The 20,111-nt window shown below is 54.6% G+C and overlaps 1 protein-coding gene and 9 non-coding genes across 10 annotated transcripts; all 10 read left to right on the plus strand.

Annotated features, from left to right (window-relative positions):
• The first annotated feature begins 5,132 nt into the window (after positions 1–5,132).
• Positions 5,133–5,214, plus strand: LOC111525187. The gene has a single exon (XR_002726015.2). It is a non-coding gene; the product is annotated as a small nucleolar RNA SNORD115 (small nucleolar RNA).
• A 1,814-nt stretch (positions 5,215–7,028) lies between these two features.
• Positions 7,029–7,110, plus strand: LOC111525164. The gene has a single exon (XR_002725992.1). It is a non-coding gene; the product is annotated as a small nucleolar RNA SNORD115 (small nucleolar RNA).
• Positions 7,111–8,342: 1,232 nt separating this feature from the next.
• Positions 8,343–8,424, plus strand: LOC111525179. The gene has a single exon (XR_002726007.1). It is a non-coding gene; the product is annotated as a small nucleolar RNA SNORD115 (small nucleolar RNA).
• Positions 8,425–10,269: 1,845 nt separating this feature from the next.
• On the plus strand, positions 10,270–10,351 carry LOC111525168. The gene has a single exon (XR_002725996.1). It is a non-coding gene; the product is annotated as a small nucleolar RNA SNORD115 (small nucleolar RNA).
• A 1,813-nt stretch (positions 10,352–12,164) lies between these two features.
• LOC111525175 lies at positions 12,165–12,246 on the plus strand. The gene has a single exon (XR_002726003.1). It is a non-coding gene; the product is annotated as a small nucleolar RNA SNORD115 (small nucleolar RNA).
• A 1,791-nt stretch (positions 12,247–14,037) lies between these two features.
• Positions 14,038–14,119, plus strand: LOC111525174. The gene has a single exon (XR_002726002.1). It is a non-coding gene; the product is annotated as a small nucleolar RNA SNORD115 (small nucleolar RNA).
• A 1,453-nt stretch (positions 14,120–15,572) lies between these two features.
• On the plus strand, positions 15,573–17,626 carry LOC111525115. The gene is made up of 4 exons (XM_023190431.2): positions 15,573–15,658; positions 15,748–15,880; positions 16,263–16,307; positions 17,493–17,626. The coding sequence occupies exons 1-4, from the start codon at positions 15,631–15,633 to the stop codon at positions 17,590–17,592; spliced, it is 306 nt and encodes a 101-aa protein (XP_023046199.1). The 5' UTR covers positions 15,573–15,630; the 3' UTR covers positions 17,593–17,626.
• On the plus strand, positions 15,937–16,018 carry LOC111525157. Its single transcript, XR_002725986.1, has one exon. It is a non-coding gene; the product is annotated as a small nucleolar RNA SNORD115 (small nucleolar RNA).
• Positions 17,627–17,857: 231 nt separating the features above from the next.
• LOC111525169 lies at positions 17,858–17,939 on the plus strand. Its single transcript, XR_002725997.1, has one exon. It is a non-coding gene; the product is annotated as a small nucleolar RNA SNORD115 (small nucleolar RNA).
• A 1,216-nt stretch (positions 17,940–19,155) lies between these two features.
• On the plus strand, positions 19,156–19,237 carry LOC111533242. The gene has a single exon (XR_002728803.1). It is a non-coding gene; the product is annotated as a small nucleolar RNA SNORD115 (small nucleolar RNA).
• Positions 19,238–20,111: the final 874 nt, after the last annotated feature.

Below are 20,111 nucleotides of genomic sequence, written 5' to 3' on the forward strand. Positions count from 1 at the left end.
CTCCTATTCATAATTTCAGAAATAGCCAACTCTGTAAGAATTAGAAAATTAGGAATGAAGGAGAGCTAAGATGAACTAAGATGAACACCATAGGAAAATGAGAATTACATAATGAAATCTTTCCTTTATTCCAGTTGTTATATGATTGAGTGGCTTTTTCATACCACCAACAAGTTCATTCAAGCAAAAGGAATATACTGACAACTTGAAATCTCTGTGATAAGATCATGTAATTCAGGAAATAATATGAAGATATGCTCTTTGTCAGAAAAATTCTTTACTTACCTAAGATAAGTCAAGAAAGCCTGCTGAGGCCAATGATACCTAGGATCTCCTGGCACAAGAACTTCATAGAACTTCCACCTTTAGAAGATATTCAGTATTCTTACCAGTGTTGTGTATTGGTGTCTGGATAGGCTAAAGCAGATGCTCAGTGATCAAGCTCTTACTGAATCATATCATCTCAGCCACTGGAATTCCTGAATATCTGGAATCCAGTAGGGGAAGTCATTCTATGTGTATGGGAATTTGGGAGCTTTGTAATGCTCTACAAACACCAATAACTTACCTACCTGTTATCCCCAGTCTTCTGAACAAGTGGAATGAATGAACCACATGCCCTAAAGAATTATTTAGCTAAAGTATGTAAAACTTTACCATCCGTTTCATTTAAAATAAGATTAAATCCCTCTAGCAAGCATAACATTTCTCCCTTTGAGTTTGGAAGGTCTACGAATCTTGGGCTTAAGCATAACCCATTCTTTGATACAATGGAAAACCCTCATGACCATACATGATACTTAAAGAGTTTGTGGGTTTCCCTGGGGCTCACCTTGCCAACATGTGGCCAGATGCTGAAAAAGCCCCCCTGGGAATGTGTCATTGATATTGAACAGGAGGCTCAGTCTGTATCAAAGTGTTCTGATGGCAGACTATGATCACACTGGACAGAACCCTATCAAGTGTGGTTGAGGATTCATAGTGCTATCAAGATGAAAGAGAAACCCAAGTGGATACGTGCTTCACATGTGAGACCAATATCCACCATTGAATGGGCCTTAAGGATAAATTCTCTAGATAGTAACCTTGAATAATATGGAAGCAGAAGAGAAAATCTTATCTGACAGCAGGAGAGATAGACTTTTGTTATTAATACTTTCTTCTTAATTATTTTGAGCATTACAATTTTGATACTTAGTTTGTATCAATTGAACATAAAGCTTAGTATCTCAACCTCAAGGAATTTTGTGGTAATTAAAAATTGTCCTGAATATGAGATGAGGACTCAATAAACCCCTTTCTTTGTCATAATACTTCAAACTCACCAACTGGATGATTTAAATTTAGGAGAAATGAAAAATTTCACATCTTCCCACTGATTAGCCAATATTACTGAAAAAAAATCTTAAATATCATCACCCTTTGTGTTATTGAAGATACTGATGAGAAGAAATATTTAACTAATTGAACATAATTATATTCAAATTGAAAGTCCCTGAAGGTTATCACAAAGCTCTAACAACTCTGTATCTTTTCTTGTTTGTTTGTTTGTTTGCTTTTGAGCAGAAAACTCTTGTTGCCCAGGCTAGAGTGCAATGGTGCTATCTCGGCTCACCGCAACCTCCACCTCCCAGGTTCAAGTGATTCTCCTGCCTCAGTCTCCCAAGTAGTTGGGATTACAGGCATGCACAACCATGCCTGGCTAATTTTGTGTTTTTCATAGAGATGGGGTTTCTCCATGTTAGTCAGGATGGTCTCGAACTCCCAACCTCAGGTGATCCTGAGGGGGAAAACAAAACGAGAGTGAAAACTAAGCCTCAAAGTATAAAGCATGTAGCAAAGCAGACTACTAAAATTATTCTCAATTTCTAACCCCGTTATATACGGAGAATTCTTATGTCGAGGTAATAAAGAATCTGTTCAAATATGCATTAGTGGTACGACAGTTTCAAATAGCCCACTGAACTAGGAAATATTCACTACCAAGGAGGTCAAGTATACTGATTTGGTCAACCTGGATATTGACATGAGATGTTCTTATGGAGTGACAGCTCCACTTGATGCTATCCTATCACAAGATATTACTACCTGATGTTGATATCATTAACAATTGAATACAGAAAGTAAGGTCTCTCTACAAGACAAGACCAACATCTCTGTAATATAAATGGGACTCTGAGTGTAACAGATATAGGGTTTCTGAAAGAATTTTGAAAGTTAAGGATCAAAAGTTTGAAAGTTAAGGTGTAAAGTTAATTACACCTGTAATCCCAGCACTTTGGGAGGCTGAGGTGGCTGGATCACAAGGTCAAGAGATTGAGACCATCCTAGACAACATGGTGAAAACCCATATCTACTAAAAATACAAAAAAAAAATCAGCTGGATATGGTGGCATGCACCTGTAATCCCCGCTACTTGGGAGGCTGAGGCAGAAGAATCACTTGAACTGGGGAGGCAGAGGCTGCAGTGAGCCGAGATCGTGCCACTGCACTCTGGCCTGGCGACAGAGCGAGACTCTGTCTCAGAAAAAAAATAAAATAAGAATAAGAAAAAGAAAATTAAGGATCCTACCAACAAAATTGGAATATGAGACTGAGGAAATTCAATTCCAGCTAAACCCAGAATTGATTATGTTGATGAACACATGAATTTCATGTGTGTGGAAACATGTGAACTCCTCGTTGTCAGTCTAATGAGAGTGACAGCAAAAAACACATCGAAGATATAGGGAAATGACAATACAGAGTGGGCTCATAACTGCATTCTAGATACTGGGATTGCTTTCTATTAAGGTATATAATTTTAGATCCTTGAGGAATCGCCACACTGTCTTCCACAGTGGTTGAACTAGTTTACAATCCCACCAACAGTGTAAAAGTGTTCCTATTTCTCCACATCCTCTCCAGCACCTGTTGTTTCCTGACTTTTTAATGATTGCCATTCTAACTGGTGTGAGATGGTATCTCATTGTGGTTTTGATTTGCATTTCTCTGATGGCCAGTGATGATGAGCATTTTTTCATGTGTGTGTTGGCTGCATAAATGTCTTCCTTTGAGAAGTGTCTGTTCACATCCTTTACCCATTTTTTGATGGGTTTTTTTTTCTTGTAAATTTGTTTGAGTTCTTTGTAGGTTCTTTGTAGGTTCTGGATATTAGCCCTTTGTCAGATGAGTAGATTGCAAAAATTTTCTCCCATTCTGTAGGTTGCCTGTTCACTCTGTTGGTAGTTTCTTTTGCTGTGCAGAAGCTCTTTCGTTTAATTAGATCCCGTTTGTCAATTTTGGCTTTTGTTGCCATTGCTTTTGGTGTTTCAGACATGAAGGCCTTGCCCATGTGTATGTCCTGAATGGTATTGAACTAGAAATACCATTTGACCCAGCCATTCCATTACTGGGTTATAAATCATGTTGCTATAAAGACACATGCACACGTATGTTTATTGCAGTGTTTATTGCAGCACTATTCACAATAGCAAAGACTTGGAACCAACCCAAATGTCCATCAATGAAAGACTGGATTAAGAAAGTGGGGCACATACACCATGGAATACTATGCAGCCATAAAAAAGGATGAGTTCATGTCCTTTGTAGGGACATGGATGCAGCTGGAAACCATCATTCTCAGCAAACTATTACAAGAACAGAAAACCAAACACCGCATGTTCTCACTCATAGGTGGGAAGTGAACAATGAGAACACTTGGACACAGGAAGGGGAACCTCACACACCAGGGCCTGCTGTGGGGTCGGGGGAGAGGGAAGGGACAGCATTAGGAGATATAACTAATGTAAGTGATGAGTTAATGGGTGCAGCACACCAACATGACACATGACACATGTATACATAGGTAACAAACCTGCATGTTGTGCCCATATACCCTAGAATATAAAGTGTAACAATAAAAAAGTATGTAATTTTAGAATATCTCACAAATAGCCCATACAAAATCATGCTGAAAGGCAACCATAAATATAGAAAGAATATGTAAAAAAGTGACATGGTCTAGTATATGCCAAACAAGGCAAGGGTGTATAAAAACCTTAAGGTCCCAGTATGAGAAATCATGCTTGTATTGCTTGTATTACACACCCATGAAAAAGTCTTCTAAAAATTATTTTTAAAAACTACATAGAATGGGTAAGATGAGGAAAAGGCATAAAATGGTCAAAAACACTGGGAGAATTCAAGGTTAATTTTGACAATGTTAATACAAATAGAAAAACTGACAAAAAAGAAAATACATCTTCCATTCGAAAACATTTAAGTAGTTGTATACAAATGAAGATACGTACCAAAAATAAATTACAAAACATGAATCCATATATATATATAAAATGTACTATTTCAAACAATTCAAAAGTAAAAAGATGCAAGACGATAAAATATTCACAAACACGCTCGAAAAATAAATGCTGACGTCCGAATTACAGCAGTTCAACGGAAGTCTGGGGCGTGGATGGGGACCTACCGCAAAAATCACGTGGCGCCCAGGCCAAGGCTGCGATTTCCGGTGCGCGCTTGGAGAGGATGCCTGGGAGGGCACCCACCATGCCCAGGGGCAGGCTATGTGACTGCCAGGTCTGCAGCTGCGAGTGGTTTCTGGGCCAGCCTCTCTGGTTGGTCATGACCTGGTTGGTGGCCCTCGCCTGTACCGCGTGGTCCTGGAGTGGCCCGGGGGTCTCCCTGGGGGAGCCGGCTTGGGCAGCGGAGGTGCTCCCGGGGGCCTGCAGTAGGGCACACCCTCTGCATCTTGCACGAGCCCAGTGACCTGCCTGCCCTGTCCTTCCAGGGTTGGGTGGCAGGGAGGGCCAAGGGTGTCCCGCGTCCGTGATGGGTCAGTGTTTCCAGCAAGTGGGTCTGTGGAGAAAGAGCATACCTGAGCCGGCGCACCCTACTGCCTTCGTGAGGTTCTGTTTGGACACCTGTCCTACTCCTGTCCCCCCAGATGGTGACTTCGGGGGAAGACTTGCGTTGAGCCCAATGGCCCTGGGCCAGTGTCCGTCAACCAGGTGCCAGCCCCCGGTGTGCTGAAGCTCAGGCCCTTCCCGGCGCCCTGGCCTCCTGCACTGAGCTGTGGTGAGCCCATCCGGGTCCTGATGGATTCATGCGCCGGGAGGGTTGTGCCCTGGGTTAGGTGGATGATGAGAACCTTATATTTTCTTGAAGGGAGGTGATGACTTAAAAATCATGCTCAATAGGATTACACTCAGGCCCAGTCTAGGTGAGAATTTTGGAAGAGGACGCTGGGAGCCAGAGGCCCCCGACAGAGCCACTGTATTTTGGGCTACAGACCTAGAGGCCCTGAAGGGCATCTGGAGGGGGCCCAAGCCTGGCTCTGAGCTCCTCCATGAGGCAGTCCAGGCTCCCTGTGTGGGCATATGCTGGGGCTCTGGTTCCCTAGGGGCAGGGCATGTGGGTGGCTCCTCCCTGACCTGCATTCTCCCCTGTGTCTTTCAGTGAGCTCTTCCACCCAGGCAGGGCCCTGGCATTGACTGGCATAGGTGAGTGCATCCTGCTGGGGTCATGGGCCATGAGCCAGGCTGGTGGAGTCACCAAGGGTCAGCCTTTGGGACAGGAGGGTTTCCTTAGGGAGCCGACCTGACCTGAATCTCCACTGAGGAGGGCTGGGTTCTCCAGGAGGGCGGCTTCCTTGGGAATCTGACCCAAGGGGGATATCTTCTCTAAAGCCTTGCAGTGGTGATGGTGGTCCAGGCAGCAAAGGATTCCTTCAGCCCCACCCAGGGCAGTGCCCAGCTGAGACTCAGTGTGCAGGTCTGGCCTTGAGGACTGCCCAGGCCACATGAGGGGGTCCGTAGGAGCTCCAGGGCACCACAGGGGTCACACAGAATCTCTCCTTCCCCAGAGAGGGGTGAGCAATCAAGCCTATGGGGTCAGGCCTTTGGAGATTCAAGGAGTGGGCCCCACCTATGACCCTGAATGGGACTGAGCCTTTGAGCAATGGGCCATCCCAGTGATACCTCTGAGCCTAGTGGGGGGCGATGCAGCTTCAAAGGGGTTGGGTCAAGGCTGAGCTCTGGCCTGTGCTTAGTAGTGCTGCAGGCTGGCCTTGGGACTCACTGGCTTTGGGCAAAAGGGCCAGCCTGCATCCTGCTGGGGGTCACCCCTTCCCCCTGGGCAACTAGCGGAAAGGTGGCATCCTTAGGTGGGAAGGCCCACTGTCAAAGGTCCTGTCCTGGAAATTTGCTTCCCAGGCTGCTTCTGATCCATGGACTCACCTCCAGGATGGTGGGGTCTTGAGCCCGAGGAAAGGAGAAGATACCATGTGTTCCCTGATTGGCCGAACGTGGCTCGGCTCTGTGTTTGGGAGGTATGTAGGGCATGGATGGGGACCCGTCGGAGAACGCATGTGGCCCGGGGCCCCAGGTTGTGATTTCCCACGCACACTTGGAGAGAACGCCGGGTGGGTGCCCTCCACTCCCAGGCACAGGCTCTGCAACTACCAGGTCTGCAGTGGCATGTGGTTTCCAGGTCAGCCTCCTTGGTTGGCCATGAGCAGGTTGGTTGCCCTGGCCTGTGCCTAGCAGTCTCAGAGTGGCCCAGGGGTCCTGCGGGGGAGCTGATGTGGGTAGTGGAGGTGCTTGTGGGGCCTGCAATAGAGCACAGCCCAGGTGTCTTGTGCGAGCTTGGTAACCCACCTGCCCTGGGGGGGGGGGGGGGGGGGGGGGGGGGGGGGGGCAAGGGTCCCCTGTGTCTGTAATGGGTCAGTGTTCCCATCACATAGGTCCATGGAGGGAGAGCATGCATGAGCCAGCACCCCCCACCACCATCCCCCTATGGAAGCGTGAGGCCATGTTTGGATGCATGTCCTCCTGTCCCCCAGACGGTGAGCCTGGAGGAAGACTTGCCTTGGGTCCACTGTCCCCGGGCCAATGTCCATCAACCAGGTGCCCAGTCCCCGGTGCGCTGAAGCTCGGCCCTCCCTGGCACTCTGGTCTCCTGCACTGAGCTGTGGTGAGCACATCCAGGTCCTGCTGGATGTTTGTGTCGGGAGGGGGGTGCCCTGGGTTGGGTCAATGATGAGAACCTTATATTTTCTTGAAGAGAGGTGATGACTTAAAAATCATGCTCAATAGGATTACGCTGAGGCCCAGCCTAGGTGAGAATTTTGGAAGAGGACACTGGGATCCCTGGCAGGAGGGATTTGGGGCTGGAGACCTGGAGGTCCTGAAGGGTATCTGCAGGGGCCCCAACCCTGTCTTTGCGCTCGTCTGTGAGGCAGCCCAGTTTCCCTGTGTGGGCTTGGTGTCAATGCTCTGGTTCCCTGAGGCGGGGCATGTGGGTGACTCATCCCTGAAGTCCCGTTCTCCCTTGTGTCTTTCAGTGAGCTCTTCCACCCAGGAGGACCCCGGCCTTGAACGGCATAGGTGAGTGGATCCTGCTGGGCTCATGGGCCATAGACCAGGCCACGTGGGATCACTGAGGGTCAGCCTTCAGGACGGGAGGGATTCCTCAGGGAGCCAACCTGAATCCCCACTGGGGAGGGATTAGTTCTCCAGGAGGGCCGCTGCCTTGGGAATCTGACCCAAGGAGGACACCTTCCCTGAAGCGCTGCAGGAGTGACATTGGTCCAGGCAAGAAAGGGTTCCATTAGTCCCATGCAGGGCAGCTCCCAGCCGAGACTGGGTGCTAGGGTCTGGCCTTGAGGACTGCCCAGGCCACATGAGGCTGGGTCCCAGGCTGCTATTTCCAGTGTGTGCTTGGAGAGGGAGCCTGGGTAGGCCCCCTCCCCGTGCAGGGGCAGGCTGTGCGTCTGCCAGGTCTGCAGCAGTGCCTGCCTTCAGGGCCAGCCTCCTTGGTGGGCCTGAGCTGGATAGTGGCCTTGGCCCCACCCAGGGTTCATAGTGCAGCCCTGGAATTGCAGGGGAGCCACCATGGGGAGTGGAGGTGCTCCAGGGGCCTGCAGTAGGGCACAGCCTGGGCATCTTGCCCAAGCCCAGTGACCAGCCTGCCCTGTTTTCCAGGATTCAGTGGCAGGGAAGACCAAGGGTCCCCCACGTCCATGGCCAATACTCTTTCACATGGATCCCATCACCTGGGTCCGTGGAGGGAGAGCATGTGTGAGCTAGCACCCCCTGCCTCCTTTCCCGCATGAAGGCATGAGGTTCTGTTCAGACACTTTCCCCTGTCCCCCAGATGGTGACCCTGAAGGAGGACTTGCATTGAATCCAATGGCCCAGGGCCAGTGTCTGTCAGCCAGGTGCCCAGCCCCTGGCGCACTGAAGTTTGGGCCCTTCCTGGCTCTCTGGTCTCTTGCACTGAGCTGTGGTGAGCCCATCTGGGTCCTGCTGGATGCATGTGTGGGGAGGGGCGTGCCCTGGGTTGGGTCGATGATGAGAACCTTATATTGTCCTGAAGAGAGGTGATGACTTAAAAATCATGCTCAGCAGGAATACGCTGAGGCCCGGCCTAGGTGAGAATGTTGGAAGAGGATGCTGGGATCCTGAGATCCCTGGAAGAGCTACTGTATTTTGGGATGGAGATCTGGCGACCCTGAAGGTGTCTGGGGGGCCCAACCCTGTCTCTACGCTCCTCTGTGAGGCAGCCCAGGCTCCCTGTGCAGGCTGTGCAGGCTGTTGGCACTGTGGTTCCCTGGGGTAGGACACGTTGGTGGCAGCTCCCTGAGCCCCATGCTCCCTTTGTGTCTTTCAGTGAGCTCTTCCACCCAGGAGGGCCCCCTGGCATTGACTGGCATAGGTGAGTGGATCCAGCTGGCATCATGGGCCATGGGCCAGGCTGTGAGGGGTTGCCAAGGGTCAACCTTCGGGAAAGAAGGGTTTCCTTGGGGAGCCAACCTGAATCCTCACTGGGAAGAGATGGGTTCTCCAGGAGGGTGGTTTCCTGGGGAACAGGAACCAAGGAGGATGCCTTCCCTGAAGCCCTGCAGGGGTGATGGTGGTCCAGGCAGGAAAGGGTTCCTTCAGTTCTACCCAGGGCAGCTCCCAGCTGAGTCTCGGGGCTTGCATCTGGACTGTCCTGACTATATGTGGGGGCTACAGGGGTTCTGGGGTGCCTTGGGGCTCACACAGGAGCTCTCTGTCCCTGCAGAAAGGTAAAGGTGGGTGATCAGACCCATGGAGTTGAGCTGTGGAGATTCAAGGATCGCACCTGACACATGGCCCTGAATGGAACCCACCCTGTTGAGCAGTGGGCCAACCCATGGGCCTCTTCAAGCCTGAAGGGGGGTGGTGCTGTTTCACTGGGGTTAGATCAAAGCTAAGCTCTGGCGGACGTCTGGTGGTGCTGCAGTCCAGCCCTTGGACTCATGGGCTTTTGGCCAAGGGGATATCCCGCGTCCCACTGAAAGTCACCGCTTCCCTGTGGCTGGAAGTTATCCCTTCCCAGTGGGCTAGTGTCGGGAAGGGTGGCCTCCTGAAGTGGGAAGGCCCGCTGTTGAGGGTCTGGTCCTGGCAATTTGCTGCCCATGCTACTTCTGAACCATGAAGACACCTCCAGTGTGGTGGGGTCCTGGGCCTGAGGAAAGGAGAAGACACTGTGCCCTCCGATTAGTCCAGTGTGGCCAGGCTGTGTGTTTGTGAGGTGTGAGGGGCATGGATGGAGACTCACCAGAGACAGCATGTGGCCCTGGGACCCCAGGTTGTGATTTCCAGTACATGCTTGGATACGGCACATAAGTGGGTGCCCACCATGCACAGGGACTGGCTATGTGACTGCCAGCTCTGCAGCAGCATCAGGCATCCAGGCCAGCCTCCTTGGTTGACCGTGAACTGGTTGGTGGCCCTGGCCTGTGCCCGGTAGTCCTGGGGTGACCCTGGTGTCATGCAGGGGAGCTGGCATGTGTAGTGGAGGTGCTTGTGTGGCCTGCAGTAGGATACAGCCCTGGCTTGTAGCCTGAGCCCAGTGACCTGCCTGTCCTGTCGTTTCAGGGTTCAGTGGCAGAGAGAGCATCGGGTGCCCTGCGTCTGTGACGGGCCAGTATTCCACATGGATCTCATCACATGGTCCATGGAAGGCGAGCATCCCTGAGCTGGCACACCCCACCTTCTGCCCGCATGGAGGGGTGAGGTTGTGTTTGGACACCTGTCCTCTTCCTGTTCCTCGAGATGGTGACCCCGGATGAGGACTCGTGTTGGGCCCACTGTCCCTGGGCCAGTGTCCATCAGCCAGGTGCCTAGGCCCTGTTGCACTGAAGCTCGGGCCCTTCCTGTCACCTTGGTCTCCTGCATTGAGCTTGGGTGAGCCCATCCGGGTGCCATTGGATGCCTAAGCAGGGAGGGGGTGCCCTGGGTTGGGTCGATGATGAGAACTTTATATTGTTCTGAAGAGAGGTGATGACTTAAAAATCATGCTCAATAGGATTACGCTGAGGCCCAACTTAGGTGAGAATTTTGGAAGAGGATGCTGAGATGCCAAGGTCCCTGGCAGGGCCACTGTATTTTAGGCTGGAGACCTCAAGGCCCTAAAGGGCATCTCATGCAGGAGCCCAGCCCTGTCTGTGCTCCTCCATTAGGCACACCAGGTTTCCTGTGTGAGCTTGGTGTCCGCACTCAGCTTCACTGGGGGTGGGACACGTTGGTGGCTCCTTCCCAAGCCCCATTATCCTCGGTGTCTTTCAGTGAGCTGTTCCGCCCAGCAGACCCCCTAGGATTGACCAGCATAGGTGAGTGGACACTGCTGGTGTCATGGGCCATGAGCCAAGCTGTGGGCAGTCCCCGAGGGTCAGCCCTCAGGCCACCTGGGTTTCCTCAGGAGCCGACCTGAATCCAATGGGGATGTGTCCTCCAGCAGGGAGGCTTCCTTGGGAATTGGACACAAGGCAGAGGCCTTCTCTGAAGCCCTGCAGGGGTGGCAGTGGTTCAGGCAGGAAAGGGTTTTCTCAGCCCCACACAGAGCAGTGCCCAGCTCAGACTTGGTGCTCGGGTCAGGCCTCTAAGATGTCCAAGACACATGAAGGGGGCAACAAGGGCTCCAGGGCACCATGGACATCTCATGAGGGCTCTCCAACCCCGGAGAAGGGTGGGCAATTCAGTCCATGGGGTCGGGCCACGGAGATTCATGGATTGCAGCAAACCCATGACCCTCAATGGGACCGACCCTATAAGCAGTGGAGCCTCCCAGTGGCACCTCTTTGAGCCATGTGAGGGGCAGTGCTGTTTCTCTGAGGTTGGGTCAAGACTAGCTGTGGCCAGTGCCTGATGGTGGGCTAGTCTGTCTCTGGGACTCATGGGCTTTGGGCCAAGACTGTAGCCCGCATCCCACTGGGGGTCACCCCTTCCTTGTGGGCGAGTGGCGGTAATGGTGGCCTCCTGAGGTGGGAAGATCCACAGTGGAAGGACCTTTCCTGGAAATTTACAGTCCAGCCTGCTTCTCAGCCATTAGGACAGCTCCAGGGGTCAGGGTCTTAGGCCCAAAGAAAGGAGAAGACCCCATATGTCTCCCAATTGGCTGAGTGTGGCCCCGCTCTGTGTGTGGGAGGTATTGTGTGGGGTATGGATTGGGACCCACTAGAGAAAGCTTGTGGCCCTGGAGCTCCAGGCTGCGATTTCCAGTGGACCTTGAGGAAAGGAGGGTGGGTGCCCTCCATGCACAGGGCAGGCTGTGCAATTGCCAGGTAGGCAGCAGCACGTGGTGTCCGGGCCAGCGTCCTTGGTTCACCATGAGCTGGTTGGTGTCCATGGCCCCTGCCCAGGGGTCCAGGTGCTACCTGGGGTTGTGCAGGGGAGCTGGTGTGGGCAGTGGAGGTGCTCGAGGAGCCTGCAGTAGGGCACAGCCCAGGCGTCTTGCCTGAACCCAGGAACCCACCTGCCCTGTCCTTCCGTGGTTCAGTGGCTGGGAGGGCAGGGGTCCCCCCCATCCATGACACATCAGTGTTTCCCATGGATCCCATCACATGGGTCCACAGAGAGAGAGCATGTGTGAGCTGGCAGCCCCCACCCCCTTCCCCGTGTGGAGGCCTGAGCCCCTGGTTGGACACATGTCCTCCTCCTGTCCCCCTAGATGGTGACTGCAAAGGAAGACTTGCTTTGGGACCACTGGCCCCAGGCCAGTGTCCATCAGCCAAGTGTCCAGCCCTTGGTGCACTTAAGCTCAACCCCTTCCTGGTGCCCTGGTCTCCTGCCCTGAGCTGTGGTGAGCACATCTGGGTCCAGCTGGATGCATGTGTGGGGAGGAGGGTGCCCTGGGTTGGGTCGATGATGAGAACCTTATATTGTCCTGAAGAGAGGTGATGACTTAAAAATCATGCTCAATAGGATTACGCTGAGGCCTGGCCTAGGTGAGAATTTTGGAAGCGGATGCTGAGATGCCAAGGTCCCTGGCAGGGCCACTGTATTTTTGGGCTGGAGACCTGGAGTCCCTGAAGTTCATCTTGGGGTGCCCAACCCTATCTCTGCACTCCTCTGTGAGGCAGCCCAGGCTCCCTGTGCGGCCTTGGTGTCGGCCCTCTAGTTCCCTGGGGTTGAGGCACACTGGAGGCTCCTCCTTCCTGAGCCCCTGTTCTCCCCTGTGTCTGTGTCTTTCAGTGAGCTCTTCTGCCCAGAGGGACCCCTGGCCTTAAGTGGGATAGGTAAGTGGATCCTGCTGGGGTCATGGACCATGAGCCAGGTCGCTTTGGATCACTGAGGGTCACCCTTCAGGCCACGAGGGATTCCTCAGGGAGCCCATCTGAAACCCACTGGGATGGATGGTTTCTCCAGGAGGACAGGTTCCTTAGAAAATGGTCCCAAGAAGGATGCCTTCCCTGAAGCCGTGCAGAGATGACGGAGGTCCAAGCAGGAGAGGGTTCCTTCAACTCAACGCAGTGCATGTCCTAGCTGAGACTCAGTGCACAAGTCAGGCCTGGAGGGCTTTCCAGGCCACATGTGGGGGGTCCACAGGGTCTCTGGGGGCAACGAGTGTTATGCGGGAGCTCTCGGTCCCCGAGGCTTGCAAAGGGGCAGGGTGTGGGTGATCGGGCTTATGGAGTCAGTCCGTGAAGATTCAAGGATCGGGCCCAACCCATGGCCCTGATGGGACCGACCTGTGGAGCAATGGGCCATCCCCGTGGTGCCTCCTTGAGCCTGGTGGGGGCGGTGTGGCCTCAGTGGGTTTGGGTCAAGACTGAGCTCTGGCCTTCACCTGGTGGTGCTGCAGGCTGGCCCTGGGAATCGTGGGCTTTGGGCCAAGGGTGCAGCCTGCGTCCAGCTAAAGGTCACCCCTCCCCGAAGTGGAGTGGCCAGAAGGATGGCAACCTGTGGTGGAAAGCACACTGTCCAGGGTCCTGTGCTGGCAATTTGCTGCCGAGGCTGCTTCTAAGTCATGGGGTCACCTCCAGGGTGGCGGGGTCTTGAGCCGAAGGAAAGGCGAGGACATCATGTGTCCCTGATCAATTGAGCATGGCCCAGCTCTGCGTTTGGAGGTATGTGGTGCATGAATGGGGACCCATCAGAGAAGGCACGTGGCCCTGGGGCTCCAGGATACAATTTCTGGTGTGAGCTTGTAGAGGTTGTCTGCCGTGGCACGTGGCATTCAGGTCAGCCTACTTGGTTTGCTGTGAGCTGGTTGGTGGTCCCGGCCCTGCCCAGTGGTCCCGTTGTGGCACAGAGTCATGCAGGGGAGCTGGTGTGGGCAGTGGAAGTGCTCCAGGAGCCTGCAATAGGGTGCATCCTGGGCATCTTGCTCAAATCCTGTGACCTGCCTGCCCTGTCCTTTCAGGTTTCTGTGGCAAGGAGGGCCAAGGGTTCCCCGCGTTCTTGACCATCACTGTTTATAGGGATCCCATCTCTTGAGTCCATGGAGGGACAGCTTGTGTTAGCCAGCACCCCCTGCCCACTTTTGTGAATGGAGGTGTGAGGCCGTGTCTCTACACCTGTCCCCCACCCCTCCAGATGGTGACCCCAGAGGAAGACGTGCATTGGGTCTGCTGGCCCCGGGCCAGTGTCTCTCAGCCAGGTGCTCAGCCCCTGGTGAGCTGAAGCTCAGGCCCTTCCTGGTGCCCTGGTCTCCTGCACTGAGCTGTGGTGAGCACATCTGGGTCCCTCTGGATACATGTGCAGGGAGGGGGAGGGGGTGTACTGGGCTGGGTCAATGATGAGAACCTTATATTGTCCTGAAGAGAGGTGATGACTTAAAAATCATGCTCAATAGGATTACGCTGAGGCCCAGCCTAGGTGAGAATTTTGGAAGAGGATGCTGGGATCCCGAGCTCCCTGGCATGGCCGCTGTATTTTAGGAAGGAGACCTTGAGGCTCTGAACGGCATCTCTGGGGGGCCCAATGCTGTCTCTGCGCTCCTCCTTGAGGCAGCCCAGGCTCCCTGTGTGGGCTTGGGCTCCGGTTCCCTGAGCCCCCATTCTCCCTTGTGTCTTTCAGTGAGCTCGTCTGGCTAGGTGGGGCCCCCAGGCATTGACTGGCATAGGTGAGTGGTCCTGCTGGGGTCGTGGGTCATCAGCAGCGTGGGGTCACCGAGGGTCAGCCTTTGAGACGGGAGGGTTTCCACAGGCAGCCGACCTGAATCCGCACCGTGGAGGGGTGGGTTGGTCCTCCAAGAGGGCTGCTTTTCTGGGAATCAGACCCAAGGAGGATGCCTTCCCTGCAGCCCTGTGGGGATGACGGTGGTCCAGGCAGGAAAGGGTTCCTTCAGTCTCACGTAGGGGAGCTCCCAGCTGAGTCTCAGTGCATTGGTCTGGCCTTGACGACTGACCAGGCCACATGAGGGGGGCCACAAGGGATTCAGGATGCCATGGGGTCACACAGGATCTCTCCATCTCCGGAGAAAGGTGGGCATAGGGCTCATGGATTCGAGCTGCAGAGATTCAAGAATCGCACACAAATTATTGCCCTGAATGGGACCAACCCTCTTGTGCAATGTGCCATCCCAGGTTGCCTCTTTGAGCCTGAAGGGGGCGGCGCTGTTTCCCTATGTTTGGGTCAAGGCTGAGCTCTGGCCAGTGCCTGGTGGTGCTATTGTCCAGTCATGGACTCGTTAGTTTTAGGCCAAGGGGTCAGCTGTGTGTCTAAAGGATCCCCTGTGCTGGGGATCTCCCCTTTCCTGTGGCTGGAAGTCACTACTTCCCCATTGGCAAGTGTCTGGAAGGGTGGCCTCCTGAGGTGGAAGGCCTGCTGTCAGGGGTCTTGTCCCTAGAATATGCCGCCTATGCCGCTTCTGAGCTGTGGGGTCACTTCCAGGGTAGCAGGTCTTGGGCCCAAGGAAAGGAGAAGTCACCATGTGTCCCCGATTAGCCAAGTGTGGCCCTGCTCTGTTTAGCAGGTGTGTGGGTCATGGATGGGGACCCACCAGAGAAAGCATGTGGCCCTGGGACCCCAGGTTGTGATTTCCAGTTCATGCTGGGATAGGGCGCCTGGGTGGGTGCCCACAGTGCACAAGGATAGGCTATGTGACTTGCAGGTCTGCAGCAGCATCTGGCACCCGGGCCGGCCTCCTTGGTTGGCTGTGAGCTGAATGGTAGCCCTGGCCTGTGCCCAATACATCTGGTATGACCCTGGGGTCCTGTAGGGGAGCCAGCATGGGCAGTGGAGGTACTCATGGGACCTGCAGTAGGACACAACCAGGACCTCTTGCTCGAGCCCAGTGACCCGCCTGCCCTGTCTTGCCAGGGTTCGGTGGCTGAGAGAGCATTGGGTGCCCTGAGTCCATGATGGGCCAGTGTTCCGCATGCATCTATCACATGGGTCCATGGAGGGTGGGCATTCCCTCAGCTGACACACCCCACCTTCTGCCCCCTTGGAGGGGTGAGGTTGTGTTTGCACACCTGTCCTACTGTTTCCCCAGATGTTGAGCCCGGAGGAAGACTTTGCACTGGGCCCAATGGCCCCAGGTCAGCGTTCGTCAGCCAGGTGCCCAGTCTCTGGTGCACTGAAGATCAGGCCCTTCCTGGCGCCCTGGTCTCCTGCATTGAGCTGTGGTGAGCACATCTGGATCCTGCTGGATGCTTGTGCGGGGAGGGAGTTGCCCTGGGTTGGGTCGATGATGAGAACCTTATATTGTCCTGAAGAGAGGTGATGACTTAAAAATCATGCTCAATAGGATTACGCTGAGGCCCAGTCTAGGTGAGAGTTTTGGAAGAGGATGCTGGGATCCCGAGGTCCCCAGGAGAGCCCCTATATTTTTGGCTGGAGACCTGGAGGACGTGAAGGGCATCTTGGGGGTGCCCGACCCTGTCTCTGCGCTCCTCCATGAGGCAGCCTGGGCTCCCTGTGCGGGCTTGGTGTCGGCCCTCCAGTTCCCCAGGTTGAGGCACATGGGAAGCTCCTTTCTGAGCCCCGTTCTCCCCTTATGTCTTTCAGTGAGCTCTTCCACATAGGAGGGCCCCCTGGCATTGACTGGCATAGGTGAGTGGCTGGTATTGTGGGCCTTGAGTTGGGCCGCGTGGGGTTGCCAAGGGTCAGCCTTTGGGAAAGAAGGGTTTCCTCAGGGAGCCAACCTGAATCCCCACTGGGAAGAGTTGAGTTCTCCAGGAGAGTGGCTTCCTGGGAAACAGGAACCAAGGAGGATGCCTTCCCTGAAGACCTGCAGGGGTGACGGTGGTCCAGTCAGGAAAGGGTTCCTTCAGTTCCACCCAGGGCAGCTCCCAGCTGAGTCTCAGTGCTCGCGTCTGGACTCGAGGACTGTCCTGGCCGTATGAGGGGGGGCCACAGGAGCTCTGGGGTGCCATAGGGATCCCACAGGCACTTTCTGTCCCTGGAGAAAGGTGGGTGATCAGGCCCATGGAGTTGAGCTGTTGAGATTCAAGGATTGCACCTGACACATGGCGCTGAATGGGCCCCCCCCAGTTGAGGAATGGGCCATCCCATGGGCCTCTTCAAGCCTGAAGGAGGTTGGTGCTGTTTCACTGGGTTTACGTCAAGGCTGAGCTCTGGCTGGCTCCTGGTGGTGCTGCAGCCCAGCCCTTGGACTCATGGGCTTTGGGCCAAGGGTGCAGCCTGCATCCCCCTGGAAGTCACCCCTTCCCTGTGGCTGGAAGTTATCCCTTCCCAGTGGGCTAGTGTCAGGAAGGGTGGCCTCCTGAAGTGGGAAGGCCTGCTATTGAGGGTCTGGTCCTGGAAATGTGCTGCCCATGCTGCTTCTGAGCCATGGAGTCACCAGTGTGGTGGGGTCTTGGGTCCGAGGAAAGGAGAAGACACTGTTCTCCCTAATGAGTCCAATGTGGCCAGGCTGTGTTTTTGTGAGGTGTGAGGGGCATGGATGGAGACCCACCAGAGAAAGCACATGGCCCTGGGACCCCAGGTTGTGATTTCCAGTACATGCTTGGACACAGCACGTGGGTGGGTGCCTACCATGCACAGGGACTGGCTATGTGACTGCCAGCTCTGCAGCAGCATCAGGCATCCAGGCCAGCCTCCTTGGTTGACCATGAACTGGTTGGTGGCCCTGGCCTGTGCCCGGTAGTCCTGGGGTGACCCTGGTGTCATGCAGGGGAGCTGGCATGTGTAGTGGAGGTGCTTGTGTGGCCTGCAGTAGGATACAGCCCTGGCTTGTAGCCTGAGCCCAGTGACCTGCCTGTCCTGTCGTTTCAGGGTTCAGTGGCGGAGAGAGCATCGGGTGCCCTGCGTCTGTGACGGGCCAGTATTCCACATGGATCTCATCACATGGTCCATGGAAGGCGAGCATCCCTGAGCTGGCACACCCCACCTTCTGCCCGCATGGAGGGGGGAGGTTGTGTTTGGACACCTGTCCTCTTTCTGTTCTTCAAGATGGTGACCCCAGAGGAGGACTTGTATTGGACCCACTGTCCCCGGGCCAGTGTCCATCAGCCAGGTGCCTAGGCCCTGTTGCACTGTAGCTTGGGCCCTTCCTGTCACCTTGGTCTCCTGCATTGAGCTTTGGTGAGCCCATCTGGGTGCCACTGGATGCCTAAGCAGGGAGGGGGGTGCCCTGGGTTGGGTCGATGATGAAAACCTTATATTGTCCTGAAGAGAGGTGATGACTTAAAAATCATGCTCAATAGGATTACGCTGAGGCCCAGCCTAGGTGAGAATTTTGGAAGAGGACGCTGGGATCCCTAGGTCCCCAACAGGGCCACTGTATTTTGGGCTGGAGACCTGGAGTCCTTGAAGGGCACCTAGAGGGGGCCCAAACCTGTCTCTACATTCCTCCGTGAGGCAGTCCAGGCTCTCTGTGCAAGCTTCGTGTCAGTACTCAGATTCCCCTGGGCGGTGCATGTGGGTGGCTCATCCCTGAGCCCCTTTTCTCCCCTTGTGTCTTTCAGTGAGCTCTTCCACCCAGGAGGACCCCTGGCCTCGAGCGGCATAGGTGAGTGGATCCTGCTGGGCTCATGGGCCGTGTACCAGGCCACGTGGGGTCACTGAGGGTCAGCCTTCAGGACGGGAGGGATTCCTCAGGGAGCCAACCTGAATCCCCACTGGGGAGGGATTAGTTCTCCAGGAGGGCCGCTGCCTTGGGAATCTGACCCAAGGAGGACACCTTCCCTGAAGCGCTGCAGGAGTGACATTGGTCCAGGCAAGAAAGGGTTCCATTAGTCCCATGCAGGGCAGCTCCCAGCCGAGACTGGGTGCTAGGGTCTGGCCTTGAGGACTGCCCAGGCCACATGAGGGTGGCCCCAGGCTGTGATTTTCGGTGCGTGCTTGGAAAGGGAGTCTGTGCACCCTCCCTGTGCAGGGGCAGGCTGTGCGTCTGCCAGGTCTACAGTGGCGCCTAGCTTCAGAGCAAGCCTCCTTGGTTTGCCAGGGGTCACAATGCAGCCCAGGAAGTGCAGGGAAGCCAGCTTGGACAGTGGAGGTGCTCCAGGGGCCTGCAGTAGGGCACAGCCTGGGCATCTTGCTTGAGCCTAGTTACTCGGCTGCCCTGTCCTTCCAGGGTTCGGTGGTGGGGAGGTATAAGGGTTCCCTGGGTCCATAACTGTCCCTATTTCACATGGATCCCATCGCATGAGTCCATGGAGGTAGATCATGTGTAGCCAGCAGCGCCTCCCCTCGCTTTCCTGCATGGAATCTTAAGGCCCTGTTTGAACACCTTTCCCCTGTCCCTCCAGATGGTGAGCACAGAGGAAGAACTGCATTGAGCCCTTTGGCCCCGGACCAGTGTCTGTCAACCACGTGCTCAGCCTCCCGTGCGCTAAAGTTTAGGTCCTTCCTGTCATCCTGGTCTCTGGCACTGAGGTATGGTGAGCCCATCCAGGTCCCTCTGGATGTGTGAGTGGGGATGGGGGTGTCCTGGGTTGGGTCGATGATGAGAACCTTATATTGTCCTGAAGAGAGGTGATGACTTAAAAATCATGCTCAATAGGATTACGCTGAGGCCCAACCTAGGTGAGAATTTTGAAAGAGGACGCTGGGAATCACAAGGTCCTCGGCAGGACCACTGTATTTTAGACTGGAGACCTGGAGGCCCTGAAGGGCATCTCATGGAGGAGTACCCAACCCTGTCTGTGCTCCTTCGTTGGACACACCAGGCTTCCTGTGTGGGCTTGGTGTCCGCACTCAGCTTCCCCGGGGGTGGGACACATTGGCGGCTCCTTCCTGAGTCAGATTCTCCTCGGTGTCTTTCAGTGAGCTCTTCCCACCAGCAGATCCCCCTGGGATTGACTGGCATAGGTGAGTGGATACTGCTGGTGTCATGGGCCGTTAGCCAAGCAGCATGGGGTCCCCGAGGGTCAGCCCTCAGGCCACCTGGGTTTCCTCAGGAGCCGACCTGAATCCCAACTGGGGATGTGTTCTCCAGGAGGGAGGCTTCCTTGGGAATTGGACACAAGGCAGAGGCCTTCTCTGAAGCTCTGCAGGGGTGGCAGTGGTCCACGCAGGAAAGGGTTTCCTCAGCCCCACGCAGGGCAGTGGAGCTGGGCAGTGCCCAGCTCAGACTTGGTGCTCAGGTCAGGCCTCTGCCAGGCCACATGACAGGGGCCACAAAGGCTCTGGGGCACCATGGGCATCTCACGGGAGCTTTCCAACCCCAGAGAAGGGTGGGCAGTTTGGCCCGTTGGGTCAGGCCATGGAGATTCAAGGATTGCACCAAACCCATGACCCTCAGTGGGACCGACCCTGTTAAGCAATGGGCCCTCCCAGTAGCACCTCTTTGAGCCATGTGGGGGTGGCGCTGTTTCTCTGAGGTAGGGTCAAGACTAGCTCTGGCCAGTCGCTGATGGTGGTGCAATCTAGCCATGGGACTCGTGGGCTTTG

The sequence above is a fragment of the Piliocolobus tephrosceles genome, chromosome 6 (genome assembly GCF_002776525.5).
Source record: "Piliocolobus tephrosceles isolate RC106 chromosome 6, ASM277652v3, whole genome shotgun sequence".
In the NCBI taxonomy this organism is placed as follows: Eukaryota; Metazoa; Chordata; class Mammalia; order Primates; family Cercopithecidae; genus Piliocolobus; species Piliocolobus tephrosceles.

Coding starts and splice junctions, on each gene's coding strand:
- LOC111525115 (XM_023190431.2), top strand. CDS start 15,631: ATGCATCTATCACATGGGTCCATGGAGG. Junction 15,881..16,262: donor GTCTCCTGCATTGAGCTGTG/GTGAGCACATCT, acceptor TATGTCTTTCAG/TGAGCTCTTCCACATAGGAG. Junction 16,308..17,492: donor CCTGGCATTGACTGGCATAG/GTGAGTGGCTGG, acceptor CTGTCGTTTCAG/GGTTCAGTGGCGGAGAGAGC.